Source organism: Rhinolophus sinicus, chromosome 7, assembly GCF_057876585.1.
Source record: "Rhinolophus sinicus isolate RSI-liver-muscle chromosome 7, RSI-T2T, whole genome shotgun sequence".
NCBI classification, from domain to species: Eukaryota; Metazoa; Chordata; class Mammalia; order Chiroptera; family Rhinolophidae; genus Rhinolophus; species Rhinolophus sinicus.
Window position 1 is genome coordinate 52,654,868 of NC_142507.1, and position 19,364 is coordinate 52,674,231.

The 19,364-nt window shown below is 43.0% G+C and overlaps 1 protein-coding gene across 7 annotated transcripts in view; it reads left to right on the top strand.

Annotated features, from left to right (window-relative positions):
* Positions 1–3,881: 3,881 nt before the first annotated feature.
* SNX27 (sorting nexin 27) overlaps positions 3,882–19,364 on the top strand; it is a 60,426-nt gene continuing 44,943 nt past the window's right edge. Inside the window, exon 1 of one of the 7 annotated variants that reach the window (XM_019739999.3) lies at positions 3,882–4,292. In XM_019739999.3, coding sequence (XP_019595558.1) covers positions 4,059–4,292 — 234 coding nt within the window. In that variant the 5' untranslated portion in view covers positions 3,882–4,058. Of the gene's footprint in view, positions 4,364–5,580; positions 5,620–19,364 lie in introns of those variants that run through there. The other 6 variants (XM_074319076.2, XM_074319075.2, XM_074319078.2 and 3 more) reach the window with 6 other exon arrangements.

The following is a 19,364-nucleotide window of genomic DNA, read 5'->3' on the forward strand; positions in this document are numbered from 1 at the left end:
CCTGCCGATTTTGTACATCACAAAGGGTAGGAGGCACTGCTTTTTCTGTAACTAAAAGGAAGCTGGGTAGTGGAGTCCTGGCCTTGGCGTCAGAAAATTTGGGTTCAAGGTTCAGTTCTGCTGTTAACTAGCCATGTGATTGGGGCCTACTGATTATTGGGGTCTAGTTCCTTGTGAACGCTTCTATTTATACTGTCGTGGTGAAGACTCGATAGTTCTTCGATGGGAAGGGCTCTGCAAATGGTCCAGGTCCTATTTCCAAAAGCAGCTTCATTGCTTTCCAAGCCCCCAGGTGCTCTGGGTCTCCCAGCTCTCTGACTCCTCCCAGTCTTTCACCTGATCCCCTGACTCTTAAAGTCTCCTGGGGGCGAGGGGGAGGGGGCATTCTCTGGGTTCTAGCCTTGGCCCTCCTCTCATCTCACTACATGCTCTGCCTGGGGCTTTCATCCGCCACCACCTACCACCCAAGGCCCACGCCTCCCGACTCTGGGCTCGGGCCAGTGAGTCCTCAATGCCAGACTCACGTGTCCAACCAATTGCTGATCCATTCCTCTTGGATCCTCTGCAGCCCCCTCAAATCCAACATACCCCAAACTGGACTCATTGCCTTCCCCACACACGTCTTCCTCTTCCTTTTCATGCCTGGTCTTGGGGAATCACACCCCCGAGCCAGGAATCTTATCTCATTCTTTCCTCAGCACCCTCACATCTGAGATCCAAGTCCTTTCTCTGCAAGGATTCCCCCTCCCATCACCACTGCCCTCGTCTGAATCTCATCGTTTCTCACCCGAAGCATTGCAATGGCTTCGTAACTGATCTGTCTCATTTTGTTCTTCACACTTCCTGCAGAATGAACTTTCTGAAGCACAAATTTTGATAATACGTCTGCTCTGCTTAAAAGCATTCAGAGGCCCCTAAATACTTAGGAATGAAATTTAAACTCCTGGGCATGATATCCAATGCCTGAAGACCTCCCAGATCTGATTCTTGCCCACCTTCCCTGTCCCCTCCCCTGCCCACTTCCTCTGGTCCCCATTTGCAGTCCTACTGAACTGCTGTTTTTACACTGCACCACGTTCTTCCCAATCTCTGTGTGAATACACTGTTCCCCTTGTCAGAAATGCCCTTCCTTCTCTGCCTTGCTAATTCTTCTCATCTATGATTACTCAGCTTAGCTGTTCCGTTTGGAAGGCCCTTCCTACATGCACTTTTAGCAGCTTGTGCAGGTGTCTAGCACAGCTCTCATTACTTAGGTGTGCCAAGACCTGTACCGTAATTTTTTTTTTTTTTTTTTGCTGACTCTCTTGTTAGATTATGAGTACTCAAGAGCAGTGATGGTGTCTTCTTTTATTTTCTTGTTTTGATGCTCTGATCATCTTTTCTTTCAATAAGCTCCTTTCTAAATATTTTATATATTTTATTTTTTTGAATAGGCAACACATTTAGCTGCCCAAAAAATTCAGAAATTACAAAAGTCTCACTCCTACCCCCGTGCCCACATCTGCTGTCCAGTCCCCTTCCCCAGAAGTAAAATTATCAATTCCTTGTGAATACTTCTAGAGACATAACTGTATCTATGCTTACCCTTTCATGTTCTATAGACTGTGCTGTCCCTTGTTTTCACTTAATTATGTACAGTATCTCTGAGATCATTCCATTTCAGTGCAAAAAAGGCTTCCTTATTTTTTATTTACAGTTATTTGGGTTTCCTTTGTGGGTGTATCATAATTTAATCAATGAACATTAGGTTATTTCCAGTCTTTTTCGAATGCAAACAATACTGCAATGACTAACTTCACAAACATGTCATGTCACACATGTGCAAGTGTGACAGTACAATGAACTAGAAATGGAACTGCCAGATCAAGGAGTAGGTGCATTTGTAAATTTGACCATGTCATATTGCCCTTCATGGGAGTTCATAGATATCTTATTTATCTTTGTATCCCTAGCCACTACTATAGAGCCTAGAACAGAGGAGGCACTCAATACATTTTTTTCAAATAAACAAATGAGAAAAAAATTAGCTCTTTCAGTGGAAGCTCCCTTTTTCCTTTCTCTGATGCCTTGCTGTAGTGGATAAGCTCCTTCCCATCCCACACTCAGTTCAAACCAAACGACTCATGTTAAAAAAGAACAAAAATCCAAGTGCCATTATTTTGGAGCAAAATTCTTATTCTAACTTTTATTAATTTCCGTATTTGTTAACTAATCAAGGCCCTTCATTAGCTTGGTTATAAAATAAGGTCACATTAATTTTTATGTTCTGTTTGTATAATAACTTTGAGGCTTCATCCTACATTTTGTGAGCTATCTTAATTATTCTACCATTTTTGTTTATTTTTATCCCCTTGGACACCCTTACATAGTCCATGGATTCTTTAGGGGGGTTGTTTGTTGCTTTTATAAGTCATCAGACCTCTGCAAGTAAACTTTTCCTGTCTTTTAACTCTGTGTCCCTGTTGCTTCTGGATTCATTGCTTATTAGCTCTGTGACCTCTCTACGCCTGTCTATTCATCTATAAAATAATAATATTATTGGGTTGTGAGGATTAAATGAGATTATAGATGTAAAGTGCTTAGAATAGTGTTTGGCACATAGTAATGTTGAGAGACTGTCCTTGGTGGGTCTTTCATGCTTCTACTCAACTTCCTGGGTATACCAAGAATGCAAGACCCTGACTGCTCTTCACCAGGGTCATTTCTCAGGGTTGTACTTATAGTGAGCAACTCTGAGGGATGATGTAATGTCTCCTTCCAGGACATGAACATGTTCGTTTACTGCTTCCTATAAAATGGCGGGTTCCCCAAACTCTGTTTCTCAGCCATGATGTAAATCCACCAAGCGCAAAGCCTTCATCTAAGCCTTTCGTGTCATCCCTGTGAATCTTGGGGGGCAAGAGGAATTGACACAAACATACTGAAGCACATGTTGCTTCCAGGTGTCATCATAGTCCTTTGTCTCTGACCCAGGAATTTTGTGTCTTTTATCAGCATCCATGAGACAGTAATAGACCAACATTAGCCCACCATTAGATAAAATCGAATAACAGACCTGAGCATTAAGTGCTTAAGATATTTACATTATTTTTGCTCTTGCTCTTCTTACTCGCCTTTGCCAGGCATTCTGCACAGTATCTGTAAGTTTGTGTTTGGGTAGGTAGCCAAAAAACATCAATTGCTGCCATTGGCAAGTTACACTACTGTGTTGTTGGGGGAAACGAAAAGAATTAGAAATAAAGGTAACCAAAATCATTGCTCAATTGACATTACTTGGCCACTCTAATATCCAGTTCTAAATCAGTGAGGCCATAGTTTCCTCTATATATGCGTTTTGTACAGTCAGGGCATACTTTTTATGTAGTTGCAATACAGTGAAAAGAAAGTTGCACAAAAATAACTGCGCCTTAGTTCCTGTTACTTAATAGCTGGATGACTTTGGGCACTCTAAGGTTCAGTTTCCCAATATGTGAAATAGGGAAATAAGTCATGATCCAGCAGTCTCCCGAGGTTGTTGGGGCCATAAAATAAAATAATCTGTGTGAAGATATAAGGTATTGAGCAAATGAGTTGTTGTAATTTAAGAGTGTGTTGAAACACAAACGTCAACGTGTCCTAATGTTATTGTTTTGCGGGTCTATGAAATGAAAGAAGGGAAAAAAAAAACTTGCCCAAGTCAACAGTTGAATCAGTATACCACTCTCTCAACCACCCAACAGATAAAATTTCTGAGCATAAAAGACAAACTACAACTCCCAGCAGGCGTTGCTTCCGAATTGCGTCATATGATCTCAGCTCCGGCCCGGCCCAGCCCCCTCCCCGCCCCCACGTTCCAGAAACTACATTTCCCAGGAGGCTCCACGGTGCCCAACCGTCCGCTTTCCCCCGCCCCCTGCCGCCGCTTTACCCCAGCCGGCAGCTCCTTGGCCCACTCGGGTCCCGCGGTCGGAGGAGCGGGCGCGCGCGCGGGTGGTCGCGCGGCTGCTGAGAAGGGCGCGCGCGCGCGGGGAGGGAGTGGAGGCGTAGGGGGGCGGGGATACGGCTCGCTTGCTCGCAAGATGGCGGACGAGGACGGGGAAGGGATTCACCCCTCAGCCCCTCACAGGAACGGAGGTGGCGGCGGCGGTGGGGGGTCTGGGCTCCACTGCGCCGGGAACGGCGGCGGCGCCGGCCCGCGGGTCGTGCGCATCGTCAAGTCCGAGTCCGGCTACGGCTTCAACGTGCGGGGCCAAGTGAGCGAGGGCGGGCAGCTGCGGAGCATCAACGGGGAGCTGTACGCGCCGCTGCAGCATGTGAGCGCGGTGCTGCCCGGGGGGGCGGCCGATCGTGCCGGGGTGCGCAAGGGGGACCGCATTCTGGAGGTGTGAGTATCGGGGCTGCCCGCCGCCCCTCCCCGCCCCATCCCCTCCGCCTGTCCCTGCATCTCCCCTCCGCCCCTGTCACCCTCAGGCCGCACCTCCCTCCCAACCCCGAACGGCCCTGGGGACCCTCGCCCCCCCTCAAGCCCCGCACCTCCGGGTGGGGGGGGGTTGACCCTTTTACCTCCCACACCGCGGGTTTCTGGGACTCCCACCTCCCTGCCTGCAAGCTCCAGTTTCTGCCCCTGTGCCCCTCCCGCCGTGCCCCCCGCCCCGTTCCTCCGGCTGCCTTTCTGCCCCTTTGGCATGCTGCTCGCTGCCCCCCGCTTCGCCGCGATGACCCTGCCCTGCTGCTCGCTGACAGCGTCCCCTCTGCGCCAGCCCCTGTGTGTGTGTGCCCTCCCCGAGCTCTCCTGGTGGGCGTCGTCGTTTCCTGTTGTCCGCCGCTCCCTGCAGCCCCCGTGGACCGTCCCTTCGGCCCTCTCGCCCCAGGACGCAGGACCGCTGGTCCGCTCCTACTTTTCCTCCCGAAGCATCAGCCCTCCACACTGCTCTCCTTTTTCTTTCCTCACTTACCCTCTCCTTACGCGTAGGCGAGCACCCACTCTGTATTTTTCTGTCCTTGCGTGTGTCCGTCCTCTCTTCGTTTTTGTATTCATTCTCGGAGTGTACCTTCTTTTCTGACCCTTGCAAGCCTTCTTCTTCTTCTTTTTTTTTTTTTTAGTGGTGATGGTGGTGGTGATGGTGGTGGTGGTGGTGGTGGTGGTGGTGGTGGTGGTGGTGGTGGTGGTGGTGGTGGTGGTACTGGTGTCTCTGATACCGTAGTTCTCTTCACAGCAGCCCTGGTCTTACACCATGATTTTGAGTCTAGTGTCTCGGTCACCACACGTCTCTGAGCGCAGCCCTGTTCAGACCCCTGCCCCGCTCTCATACTTTTGTTTCAGTCTACAATTACAACCCCCTTTAGGGTCCTTGGCCTCCCCACTTTCTCAGGGCTGTTTTCAGGGCTCCCCTACTCTATGCTCTGGTGACGGTCCCACGCTTGGCTTGATCCTGTGCTTTCCTGCCTCCGGGTGGCTTTCCCCTCCTCTTTTTAGGCCCCTTCTGCTGCTGCGACCCAGCCTCTCCCCTTCGGCAGCCCCTCCCCCTGTACGCTCCAGCTCCTTCATCCTTCCTTCCCCACTGCGTCCCTTAAAGCTCGCGCAGGATGCTGCCTTGTCTCGCGATTTCTGTGCAGACCTCCTCCACTCCTCCGACCCAGGTGCTCCATTTGTGTTTTTGTTCGTTGTATTAACATTTATTGAGTGATTGCTGGCTGGCTGGTAGGGGGTGTACGCTGGCATGATCTCCATGCTCAGCAGTCCTCAGTGCTGTGTCTCGCTCCTTCTTACTCACTCTATCTTGTATATTCTTTTTTCACACTTTTGCCCTTTCGCTCAGTGCTTGGATTTGCTCTCGTGAAATCCTTCTCATTTTTTGCACTGTTATTTTAATTATAATGTCCACAAGCTTCAGGCGTTCCTCTAGTAAAACAGTAGGTTTGCTCAAGACTTCAAAGGGGATAGGATCTTGAAGGTCTGGGGCCTACAGAGCAGGCCATCCCGTCTTGTTTACCTGGTGCCCCTGTCCTTATCTTTGACATTCTTACCTTGTGGTATCCACCCATTCTGTTTCCTCTTGCACCTCTAGAAAGAGTAGCTCATCAAAGCAAGTGTTTGGAACTATTACTGTAACTTTTTCCGTCCTTCCTGTAAATAGATGTGTGTTTTTTCTGTTAACATCCTACATACTCTTTTCTAGTATTCTCTAGCAATCTATTCTTAATCGTTTGAGGGTAAGGGCATTCAGATATAGAATGCAACAGTGACCTTCCGCTTTGTACCTGGGCACCTGACTTTCTTTCTAGGTAACTCAAAATCTGTGCCTGGTGTTTCCTTCCAATGGAAGCTCTTGGAATGTCACTTTTCTTTTTCTTCGGAAGTTTACTTTGGACCCAGCTGTTTATTTTGAAATTTAAAACTAAAGTGTTTTAAATTATGAATTGATCATAAAGTTCTAAATCATTTACCCTTTACAGGAGCTAAAAGAACTAAACTAAAATAGTTCTGTAGAAGACTACAGCTCACATGATTGACCATGTGTGTATATATACACACACACACACACAAACTAACATAGATGGTGTCTTCTTGCCTTTGTAGTGGTTTTTGCAGCAGAGTCCAGATATGAACTAGGGACTCTTTAGAGACCTTGGATGACCCCCTAGGGCAGGTAGAAGGGCTTACCTCAGGCCCAGGTTCCAGTCTAAGTTCATTCCTCCTTCTAGAAAAAAGATTGCATTTTGGCTCGTCCTTGGTGGTGAGTAGAGAACTTTCTCTCTTTTAGCGGGCAGGGCAAAAGAACACTCTTAGCGTAGAGAAACTTTCTCTGGAAGGTTGTGATGATCAGACATCTTCCTGGCATTGGTTTCTCACCTTTCCAACTGTTTTGATTTCTGAATTCTTTGAAGCTTCTCCACTGCGACAGTGGAAATAGAGTTGCAGCACAGAGCTGAGCTAGTTGGTAAATTCACTGAGATCTCAACTCCAGGTGACTCCTGAACAATACGGGTTCAAACTGCGTGGGTCCACTTATATGTGAATTTTTTTCGGTAAATACCTGTACTGTTTTCAATCCACGGTTGGGAGTCCACGAATGTGGGGGACCAACTGCATGCATCGACCTACCTACACCATTTTCTACAGGAGACTTGAGTATCCCCTGCGAGGGGTCCTGGAACCAATCCCCCGAGAATACTGAGGAGAAACTTAAGTTTTTGGAGAATCAAAAGTTATACATAGAGTTTCGACAGCTGTGGGAGGGTCAGTTCCTCAAACCCCCAGGTTTAGGGATCAACTGTATATAGTTTCTTTCACTTTCCTTCTCTTCTTCCAAAGTCTGCATCGTTTCCTTAGGTTTTCAGATGAGGAGGAAGTCAGCGACCAGACAGACGTGACTCTTGAGGGAGATCTGTGCTTGCTGCTTGTTTTGTTCTTACTTAGGTTGATGCTAATTGTCCTAAAGCGTGTTCTAGGCAACATTCCTCGGAGCTTTCCTCTGTCTCTCAATCATGTTCCTTAAGTTAATCTTTCTTGTCCCAGCAAAGCTTTGCAAGTTGATGAAGTGCCAAATGGGGTCAGGGTTAGACATAGGTAGATTATTATGAGGTAGATGGAATTTGTATGAAGTCATAGGTGGATGTCTGGATTTTGATAATTGCTGTTAAATTAAGACTTTGATTTTTGACGCTTTGCTCCTATGCACAAATTATTCCAGTTCTCATATATTGCAGTTGGACAACTGGTAGAGGGGTGTGAAAGAACGGAGTAGCTGGGATTTAAGGGAAAGTAAGCTCAGACAAAAGGAAGAGCCTCCATTTCTTTTAAAGTCCGTTTACCTAGGCCTCACCCGTCCTCACTGAATCTCGAAACAGTCATTAAAGTAAATACTCTGCGGTTCAGTTTGTCCTTTCTCCGTTCAAAACTGACTAGATGCTACCTGCTTTGGGAAAGGGGCATATTGCAGGGCTTGGTACTGGCGTATGAACAAGCCCTCTGGGCTCTAAATTTTACTGCAGTTAGAATGTTAGTCTTCACCTTGTAATTTTTCCCATTGTAACATATATCGAGTGTCTTCACTTTGATGTGTATCCCTGGCGGCTAATGAGTGAAGGGTGCTTTCAACAAATAGAACCAAAATAAATATATCTTTGCACTAATTATATAGTATGTGAAGTAACATTTGATTTCAGGTTAATTTTCTTAAGGTTAAAATAGTTCCAAGGGTTCTTGATTGATTTCCTGAGAGATGCCCTTAGGAGGGTTTGAGTGTGCAGTGGATTTGGATATGGTGCCATCTATAGTTTTTAGGGATTAGGTTTGTGTGTTGACTAGTTTGTTTTGTCTCCTTGGTATTTGGGTAGTGTGGTCGTTAGTAAGCATGGACTCCTAAGGTTGGCTTGCGTTAAAAATCATGATGCAGAGAGCGTATGCCTTCCTCCTTGATAGGTATGGGACAATAATATACCCATCGACTTTCCCTTGTTAAAGTTAAGCCATAAGAAAAATTAAAGCCATATATAAAATTTTGTTTATTGAATTTTTAAAATTAAATTTATTGCGGTGACATTGGTTAATAACATTATATACGTTTCAGTTGCACAATTCTATAATACATCATCCGTATATAGTGTGTGCTCACTGTTCAAAGTCTAATCTCCTTCCGTCACCATATATGTGACTATAGAGTTGATTTTAATAACTTACAAACATCTCGGGGGTATTCTTTTTTGTTTTTTGGCTTTATTTTCTGTGAAAGTTTGAAAATGGTTGACTGAAAAGAGGTTGGTGCCCCAAGAAGTATTTTTGCGAGTTAAGTGTGAGTCATGTGACATTGACTGCTAAGGACCTCAAGAGTTACTTTCTCAGTTGTAGCTGAATTTTATTCTGTTTGGCTCAGATATTCCCGGCAGGTTTTGGAAATGGTATTTGACATCATGATTATTGATCAAAGGAATTTCTATGGCAATGATTCTCAAGCTTTAGAGAGCATAAGAATCAACTGGATAAGCGTGCTTGTTAAAAGTATGGATTCTCAGGCTCCCTCTTTAAGGGTTATGATTCCATAGGTCTTGCATGGGGCCTAGAAATCTTTATTTTTTACTCCCTTGCCAGGTGTAGGTAATGCAACTCACATGCCCAGCCCTCCCTGGCGCGACACTACAGGGGACAGGCCTTGAATTCTCAGTTCATTTTATCTTTATGGTTATATTGAGTCATGAGCTAGGGCGGTATTAACAAATACTGATTTGTTAGGCTCCTGAGTTCCATTTGTCAGGAAAATAATTTCAGTAGATAATGGGCTATTATATCCAATCGTCTGTACTTTATTTATCGAGTCTTGCTAAGCTGAGGTAGTAAAGATGGGTGGTTAAGAGGTAGAAGAACAGTAACCATCATCATTATTCCACGTCGTAACAATAATCATTGTACCTACCACCTTGCTGTTTGAATTGTGTGTGACAGTTTGCGGTGTTTTTACATTTGATCTTCACAGCAGCCTTGTGAGGGGGGAACATACACGTATAAGCTCCTTGAGGCCAGGAGATACATCCGTATTGGTCGCCAGCCAGCTGTCTAGTGGCGCATGGAGGGTATTAGTCAAGAAATACGTGCTGAGTGAATGTATTACTATGATCCCTATTTCATCAGAGCAAACTGGGTATTGCACCAGTGAGTGTTAACCAGAATTAAACCCAGGGTTTTGGATTCTAAATCCAGTGTATTGTACATTTCTTTGTTTTTTTCAGCTATTGTTGACTGCTAATAGTCAAACTATTCTTGACTGCACAGTCTCTTAAAATTCTTAAAGTTCAGTCGCATCCCTATAGACTTGGATAGCAGTTGAGCTTTGGTTGTGTTGTGAAATGTAACTGTCTTATGTCTCTCGTGTTACATTGGGTGGGTGAGGGGACCGAAGCAGTCATTCTTTGCCCTTGTTTGTCTCTATCTTTACTGGGTTTCGGTGAAGAGAGCATGACAATCATAATTGCAACCTAACTCAATACTGTTAATTCCATAGGTGGTTGAGGCGGCAAATAAAACTAAATTTGATAATAGTATCTTCCCCTGGGAAGTCACTTCCACAACATGGCTGTGACCAGGGCATGTAGAACTGTCTGGGTCATATAAGTCACTCTGAAGAAAAGTTCTCTTTCCGTCCTCACTGACTCGTTTGTTTCAGGTGAGGGTTTGTCACCACGCCCTCACGGGTAATCATTTTGTAAGATAAGTGCCTTTGGGAAAAATTCTTAGGACCTGGCAGATAAGCAGAGACTCGGTTGACAAGCAAACATGATTTACGGTCACTGCACAGTGCTTTGGGAACGTGCTCGGTGGTGAGTTCCTTCGTTAGATGATGGTGTTACTGACACCACGGACATAACTGGCGTAGAGCCAGTGAGGGTCCTTCCGTTGTCAGCTGTGCAGATGATGTCCTCGCTTCACTGGCAGCCCACGAGGAGCCTGTGTACAGGCGGTACAGTGCTCGCCCCACGTTTGAAAATAAATCCTTAGGCAATGTTAAAATAGTTTTTTAATTGCAACTCACAGTAAGAGAGACAGTTTATATTACAGCCAATATAAATACAAAAAAAACACCCGAAGCAAGTTTCACAAAACTGTGTTTACTGGTACCTGTCACTGGTATGTTTTAGTATGTTCGATATTTTGTACTGTTTTGTTTTTTTGAATGCTGACGTTGGCCCTCTTACGTTCCTTTCATGACTCATTAAGTTGTGATCCACTGTTTGAAAAGCAATAAGTTAGGGCCTCCCTTTTCGGACGTTGGCCCACTAATATCACCTCATGTTCAGTCTGGTTCCACAGAGAAGCACAAACTAAGTGTCAAGTCCTGTGGGGCTTGTAGAGTCAGAATCCCTGCACCCCTGCCCTTGAGAAGCTTCCACTGCAGTGGGGAAGGTACATGTCACAATTCACTGTGTGCAAAGCAAAGTGAAGTAAAGGAGGGAAACAAAAAACGATGGGTGTTTAGAGGGAAGAGGGGCTTGGTGGGTAGGTAGGTGTTAAAGGGCCTTTCAGCTGTGGTTGAAGGACAAGTGCAGAGAAGGGGGAGGGGTCTGTAGGCCAAGGAAACTGAAGATGTGAGAAGTTCTTAGAGTAACTATTAAATATAAATAAATATAAGGAATCTAAGATTGCTGCTTGTCTATAGACGGTTGTGCCTGAAGTTAGATCAAAGAGCTTTGCATGCAGTGCTAAGAAGTTCGGATTTTATTCTGCTTTCGAGGTCAGAATACAGTTGTGTGTGCATCAATTACCCAGGGCTCCCTGTGACAATTTAGTTTTTATTTAATTATTTACCCGAAGAGGTTGAATAACTTTCCAAGGCCAAAGAGGACAATCACTATTAGAACTAGAAGAATTTCCGAGCATCCAGTCTCTTGGGCTGGCTTGTACTATATAAAGAAGGGGACGAGGGACAACTGAGCTCTAACACCCAGAGCTGCAAACAGCTGCTGAGGCGCTGGTTGCCTTTCATTTGTATTTCCCCTCACTGCCCCATCCAGCGTTTCTTTCTCTTGTGTGTGAAATGCCGGTACTTGCTGTTGTGTTCACAGCCCGTGGGTTTGATCCGTGGACGTGGACGCTGTAGGTCCCAGGTGCTCTGCCCTACCTGTGATTTTCTGAGGTAACACGTTCTTCCAGGCGGCCCCTCTGATTGCAAGATGCCTCCTTTCATTTAAATATTTTATTTGGGCATGTTGGCGGGAGTTGAGGGGACTGACGACAGGGAACTGAATATAGTACTGAGAGGTATACCTGTCGTCTACCTTCACACCCAAAATTCGTACATACACCCTTCAGATAAGTTTAAGAATTGGGGGTGACCACGAAGGAAGTTTTTGCTTTCTCTCCCGAGTGCGAGCATTCAGTTTCGTGGCATCGTATCAGTGAAATGCTAGGTAGCACGTGGGTAGACTCTTGTTTATTACTTACTGCTCCCTGCTAACTAACTATGGTTCTCATAACATTTGAGGAAATACAACTGTCTGCAAGGTATTCAAGTTGCAGAGTAAGCAACTAGTTTTGAGTCCCCTTAAGTGTATCACCTTCAAGGGACTCCCATTGTTACGAAGACGTCTTTTAAATAGTCATTTGTTTTTGCTTGAGCTATTGGAAACTGCACGTTCTCGTGTCAGACGTCAGCGAAGACTGGAATGACAGACCTACATATTCTGTGGACTTGGAACACGAGTCATTAATTTACTTCTCTTTGGAGAAGGAGCCTCGCAGGGCGGAGGCTAGTTCCTCTCAGGGCGATTCACCAGGAAGTTGCCCTCACCCCCTTATATCTATGTGACTGTATAGTTCTAGTTATTTATTTAGTATGTTTTAAAAATCGGGACATTGAGTAACTTAGTATTTGGAGACCTTGGAAAATGTGATGACCTCTGTGAAAGTTTGGGAAACTTCTTCCACTGCTTTTGCTCACCAGTTTAATCATCTATAAACTTTGTGATTTCTAATCAGTGTAATTTGTCTATTGAATATACTGGGCCGGTCACTGAATTCTTTTTACCCAATATTATTGTTATTTTGATTCTAGTAGGGTTAAAAAACTACTTTTGGGGTCTGTTTTCTCAGGCTGTGTAACCTGCGTCTACTTGGAAATGGCAGTCAGTTTCCCCACCGGGTGTTTTGAATCCAAGGAAACGTGACCCTAAAATTTCCCTTTATGAGTTATGTGCTGGTAGATTTTTCTAGATTTCCCTATCCTACCCAGTTGCCTTTTATGTTGCTTATTCAGAAAAGGTCTTACTGTACTTTTCTTCTTGTTCAATAAATTGAAATAGACCATATCTTACAGAAACTGGTTTGTGTCCACCTTCCAAAAGAAATTGTCCACATTTAATTTGGATTAAAGGGTGGTGTTTGATTGCCAAAGGGCCATTTCCCTTCAAAAGTATATCTCTTGTTATTAATTTTTAAGGCTGTCTTTCATAGATGAAGATATTTTGAACTGTATTTTTTTCAATAGTACTGGTAAATTTATACTTCTATTCACACTCATATAAATTATCTCTTGAGACTAAATGAATATTTAGGAATTGGGTGTTGGTTCAGGGTGCAGGCTGTTGCCCCAGAACAAACTTACCAGATCATACAAGGAATCATTCTTTTAATTTCATGATGTAGTAATTCAGAAATAGTGAAATAGAACTTTTAAAAATTGATTTCCTTCTTTGGTAATTTACCTGACTTGCAAGCTAAGGTTGTTGATAAAGCAAGTAGATTTTATTCTTTAATTAACTTTCACTGTACACAGTATATCAAATGAAAAACATCTGGGGTTGTGTTTCAATTGGCCATGTGGGCAGTGGTTCAGAATGAAGCAGAGCTTAGGCCTGAGTTAGTGCAGGGAAACGACTGACGACGGATTGTTTGCTGGTGAGTAACTGAGTGAGGGCGTCCTCAGAAGTCGTGTACATAGGAGGGAAGTGAGGAAAGATGTTCGGGAAACTTTTACGGCTGTTAGCAACTTTCTTACTCATATCTAATGTTTGTTATCCCACAGTGTGAAGAAGTAACCCGTTTTCACATCTAACCTTACATTTGAGTAGAATCGTAGAGTTTTATGCTGATCAAGTTTGTAAAAACAAAAATTGAAAAACAAAAAATCCTGTCAAAACAAAATCAATGTATACTTTTATAGTTTTAGTACCGGAACCTTCTTGAAGACCTTACTGGTAATTCTTTAGCCTCTTATCATGTGAGGAAACCCATTGTGCTTAATTTTTTTCATACTAAGTCTGGTGCATTTCATTTTCATGATATGAAACAGTGTAATTACGATCGATTAGTCCTAGAATTCACATGAAATAAAGACTTACCTTTTTTTTTAATTAGTTTCAGGTGTACAAAACAATGTAATAGTTAGACATTTATCATTTATACACGTCACAAAGTGATAACCCCCCTTCCCTAATCTACTACCCCTCTGACATCGCATACAGCCGTTACATTTCCACTGAAGACTTACTTTTTAAATGTCAGTATGTTTATTTCTTATTCTCCTTTACCTCATTTTGGTATCTTTGGAGTCAATGTTATGTTTAAAAATTGATAAAGCAATTTACTTTTCAATGTATTTGAATAAAAGAAAACAGCCTCACTTTGAAATTGGTTACATAATTAAATGCCATATTTTACTCTTAAGCATTATTCCCATAATAGAAAGCAGAATGATCACTAATACTAAAACTAAAGTTTTTCAAAACTAAAGTTTGAAAAATGTAGAGCTTGCATAATATTTTTAGTATTTCCCTGTAAGAAGTGAAATCAGTGTAAGAGTTAAAAATAAGGGATGCAATTACGGAAGTGCTTGAAGGAAAACCATTATTGTGTTTGTGTGTTAGCCTTAATAGGTTTTTGTCATTTATTCAGGGAAAATCTTTAATGAGTGCTTAGTACGTGACAAACACGGGTTTAGACGCTGGGGATACAGAGCTGAATGACATGTAGTCCTTGCCCTTAGGAAATTATGATTTGCTGGGGGATCTGGCAGATTACCAGACAGTTTTAATACTGGAGTAAACCCAGGGAGGGTAAGAAAAGAAAGATGGCACCCAACTCTCCCAGTGGGATGAACAAATTTAGAGCAATTCCTCCGAGTCCCTGGAAGTACTTTTCTGCCTTGAGTTACCTAAGCCAGTAAATGCAAGGGCCTAGGGACCGAGTGCATCTTAACAGGAGTCTCCCAGACGCAAAATGTACTGCAAGGAACGTGTAGTTTATAGCTCAAACCAAGACACTTCTGAAAACGCCAGGGGCCCATTCATTTTGCCAGGGCCATGGATGTACACTAGGTGTGTGCTGGCGACCTGGGACACACATTTACAGCCTTAATCATTTTAACGGAGGAGGCTGTTTTAAGATTTAAGACTGGACTTTTGTGTTGTACCAGGCGGGAAATGAACAAGTTTTTATTCTTGGTGTTGGTGACAAGTGATTACATTGGCTTGAAGGGTAATTATCAGGTAACAAATAAACTTTTTTCTGAATAGCTTGATTATAATTTTGTATTTATTTTACAAATACTTTAAATCCTTAACCCTTATACTTTTTTCCTGAATGACACATATGATTTATTTATTCAGAAATAAATCTACCTGCGAAGATTATATTTGTAAACTGCTTTGGAAGTAGGTTTGAGGAATCTGTTACTCCTTCCAGAGTAATAAACCCTGGCTACTTCTGACTGGAGGTACTAAGGTTGAAAGACAGATGAGCCTTATTTGTACGTTTCCTGTCTCAGGTAGCGTTCTCTGTCAGTAGCACACTCAGCCAAGGGTAAAAAGCCCCAGTGATGGTAAGTAAGCAGCTTATATGACAAGTTATTTATTCTGTTTTTCCCTTTTTGGGAATTCCAGATGCTAATTGACACACTCACAGTTTCTCATCCCTTCCAGGGCCATACTTTATTGTTATTAATACTCTTCTTTCGCCCAGTGTTAAATTTCTGGATGTGGGTGCTTTAAAATATTGGTATAAATATTGAATTTTGCTTTGGTATTTTAAAAAAAGCACTAATGGATTGTGAACTCGGGCTGGAAATCATGTAATTTGGTCCACATGTAGTTGACATTTGTTTTCCCCTCATTCACTAAAGATGAGGCTTAGAATAAGATGAGGGTTTTTTTGTTTGTTTCTAGTTTTGGCTGTGGTTTGAGTCAAGACACTTTTATATTCTCTTTTCCAAGTAAAGAATAGTCTGTCAGGATTAATGCGTTACATGACAATGGCCTTAAAAATCTGAAGAAAAAGCAAACTGATTGCAATTTTGAGACCCTATAACTTTGATGTGGTAGTTTACTGCTCACTTGTATTTAGCAGTTGTTCAGGCTGGAAAATGTTTGCATTAAATCATAACTGAAGAGAGGCCAGATGGTTTTTGTTGTTTTTGATTGGGGACAGGGAAAGAAGCAGGGAAGTGACAATTAACAAAGTTATTTTGTGCATTGGCTTCCTAAGTGAAAATAAAATAACATTTAACTGTCTGAAGGTTTAATTGATTTAAAGATTTCAGTTCTTGGTTTGATTTTCATGGCAGAAAATGGAGTTGCTTGCCCCATCTTGTTTTGAGTTATTCACTAAGGAGTCGTGATAGAGTCCTCCTCTGTAGATCGGGAATTCTAATGTTTGACGACAGAGGTACATCTACTTTGATATACAAAGGGTGCCGATGTACACACATTTTAAGAAAAGAAAAAACTATTAAAATTGTAATCCTCAATATATACCGATAACAAAAGATGAATACAAGTCACGTTTGACTTCTGCAATTACAAGAGGTGCTCAAAGTGGTTCCCATCCGCGTCCAGACACTTCTGATTAGGGCAAACTACTGTTTGAGCAACGTTGACCAAAGTGGCCACTTGTATACGTTTTTTTGGCACCCCTGGTATATGTATATATGTGTGTGTATATATATACATACTATATAGATAGATATTATATCCATCTATATATATGAGATTTCATTCTTAATTTTTAAAATTCATTATTTTAATAAGCTTTCCTTTTTTTGGAGTAGTTAGGTTCAGAGAAAAATGGAGTGGCAGGTGCAGAGGTTCCCCATATACCTCCTGACCCCAACATGCGCAGCCTCCCCCGGGTCAGCATTCCCTACCAGAGGGGTGCATTTGTCACCATTGGCGAACCTGCATTGACGCATCACTGTCACCCAGAGCCCATAGTTTACATTAGGGTTCACTCTTGGTGTTGGATGTTCTGTGGGTGTGGATAAATTTATGATGACACATGTGTTTGAGTTTCTTCCTGTCTTGTCGTGGCTGATAGCTCATTTCTTCCAGTGTTGAGTAGTACCCCATTGTCTGCAAGGACCACCGTTCATTTATCCTTTCCCCCACGGAAGGGCATTTGGTTGCTTCCAAGTTTTGGCGATTAGGAATAACACTGCTGTAAACATCTGTGTGCAGGGTTTTGTGTGGACATACATTTTCAACTCCTTTGGGTAATACCGAGGAGCACCACTTCTGGATCAAGCGTAAGAGTTTGTTAGTTTTGTAAGAAACCGCAAAGCTCTCTTCCAAAGTGATTATACCGTTTTGCATTCCCACCAGCAATGAGTGAGAATTCCTGTTAATCCATCTGCTTGCCAGCAGCTGGTGGTGTCCATATTCTGGATGTTGGCCATCCTAATAGGTGTGCAGTGGTAAAAAAAATAATTTTTTAAATTATAAAAGTATGTAAATACGTTAGAGAAAATTTGGAAACTAAGGAAGAGAAAAAAAAAATTACCCATCATCTCACCCTAAAATAACTACTTTGGTAGTTTGGCTGTCTTTTATTTATGCATTTTTTATGAAGTTGAAATCATACTGTTCTATGCCATTTGTAATCTTATTTTTTAAATTCATAGACTTTATTGTCTGGAACAGTTTTAGGTTTACCAAAAAATTGAACAGCTAGTGTAGAGCGTTCCCATAAATCCCTTTCCCACCCCCACCATACGCAGTTTCTCCTTGTGAACATCTTAAATTTGTTGGAGTTAATGAACCAATGTTGATAAATTATCATCAGCTAAAGCCCATAGTTTATTTGGATTTCCGGATTTTTCGCCTAGTGTCTTTCTGTCCCAGGACCCCATGCAGGAGACCGCGTTTCATTGAGGTGCCTCCTCTTGACTATGGCAGCTTCTCAGTCTTTCCATGTATTTGATGACCTTGACTGTTTTGAGGACTACCAGTCAGGTATATTACAGGACGCCTGACTATTGGACTTTGGTTTTGTTTTAGTGATCAGATTGGGGGTTGGGTTTTGGGGGGAGGAAGATCACAGAGGTAAAGTACCATGTTCATCAGTTCATATCAAGGGTCCATATTATCATCCTGATTTAGGACTGTTACTGTTGACCTTGATCATCTGGCTGCAGTGGTTTTTGCCTGGTTTCTCCCCTGTGAAGTGATTCTTCCTTATCCCCTCGCCCCTCATACTGTACCCGCTGTACAGGAGTCACTGTGTGCCATGCTTAAGGAGTGGGGAGTTATGCTCCCCCTCTTTAAAGTACAGTATCTCTAACTTGTTTGGAATTCTACACAGAAGGATGTCTCTTCTCCCCCACGTATGAATCTATTCAGTCGTTTATTTATATCAGTATGGGCTCGTGGATATTTTGCACTTTGGGTTATATAATCTGATACTACGGCTTGATTTTGTTGCTGCAGTTGTTCTAGCTTTGGCCACTGGTAGCTGCTCTTCCAGTTGGCTCCTGTGCTTTTTTGCCATGTCCCCATCAGTGTGTGTTTGCTTTTGAGCATTTCTTTACTTTCTAGCACTACAGAATGATCCAGGCTCCTCTTGTGTATTTCCTGCCCCAGTCCTCGAATCAGCCATTTCTTTTAGGGCCCCTGGTTCCTTTTACTATTGGAGAATGGTATTTGAAACCCAGTGTGGTCGTTGCTACTACGGTGTAGTTTTTTTCTGGCCCTCTCAGCTGACAGGGTAAAGAAATGTGTGTGTGTGTATACATATATCTATAAATATTTCTATATGTAACCATCTTTATCTGTATTAAGTGAAACGTGAGTTATCACCGATGTCTGTGGCTTTCCTCCATTACCGTGGATCGTTTGGACCCCCCTCCCCTTGCTCCTCTGTACATTACCGCCCTAACAGTGAGAAACTTGGCTCCCCACATCCACCGTTCATTGACTTCATGGTTCAGTTCCAGTGCACATGGAGAGCAGTATCACAATTGTTCACGTGTACCCCATGGGAAAGAGGGGTAGTGACTGGAGTACAGTTCTTACATGCAGCCCCTTTTGCCTTTAGTCTTACGGAATTCATTCATTTCCCGTTACTTAGGTCTGCGCCTTTGCGCTGCCCCCATTAGTGCGGTTGTTTGATACACATTTGAGATAGAGTTAGATTCTCTTCTCCCAGTTGGGTTCCCCCAACCTACTGATTTTTAAAAAATTTGCATACATTAAGGCTTGCTCTTTGTATTGCAAAGTTCTGTAGGTTTTGACAAATGCACCAGGTACCGTGCCGGTGTCATACAGAAGAGCGTCACTGCCGTGACAACCCCCTGGGCTCCGCTCATGCTTCTCCCTGCAAGCCTTGGCCACACACTGATCTTTGCTCTTCGGGAATATCGTGTAATTGTCAGATTGGCTTCTTTCCCTGAGCAATTTTCATTGAAGCCTCACTCCCCTACGTCTTTTTGTGGCTTGGTAGCTCATTTATTTTTATAGCCAAATAATATTCCATTGTCTGGATGGACCACAGTTTGTTTATCCAGTCACTTATAAAGGACATTTGGTTGCTGTCAGTTTGGGGCAATTATGAATACAGCTGGTGTAAACATCCTACGTGTAGGTTTTTGTGTGAATATGTTTTTAACTCAATTGGGTAAATACCTAGT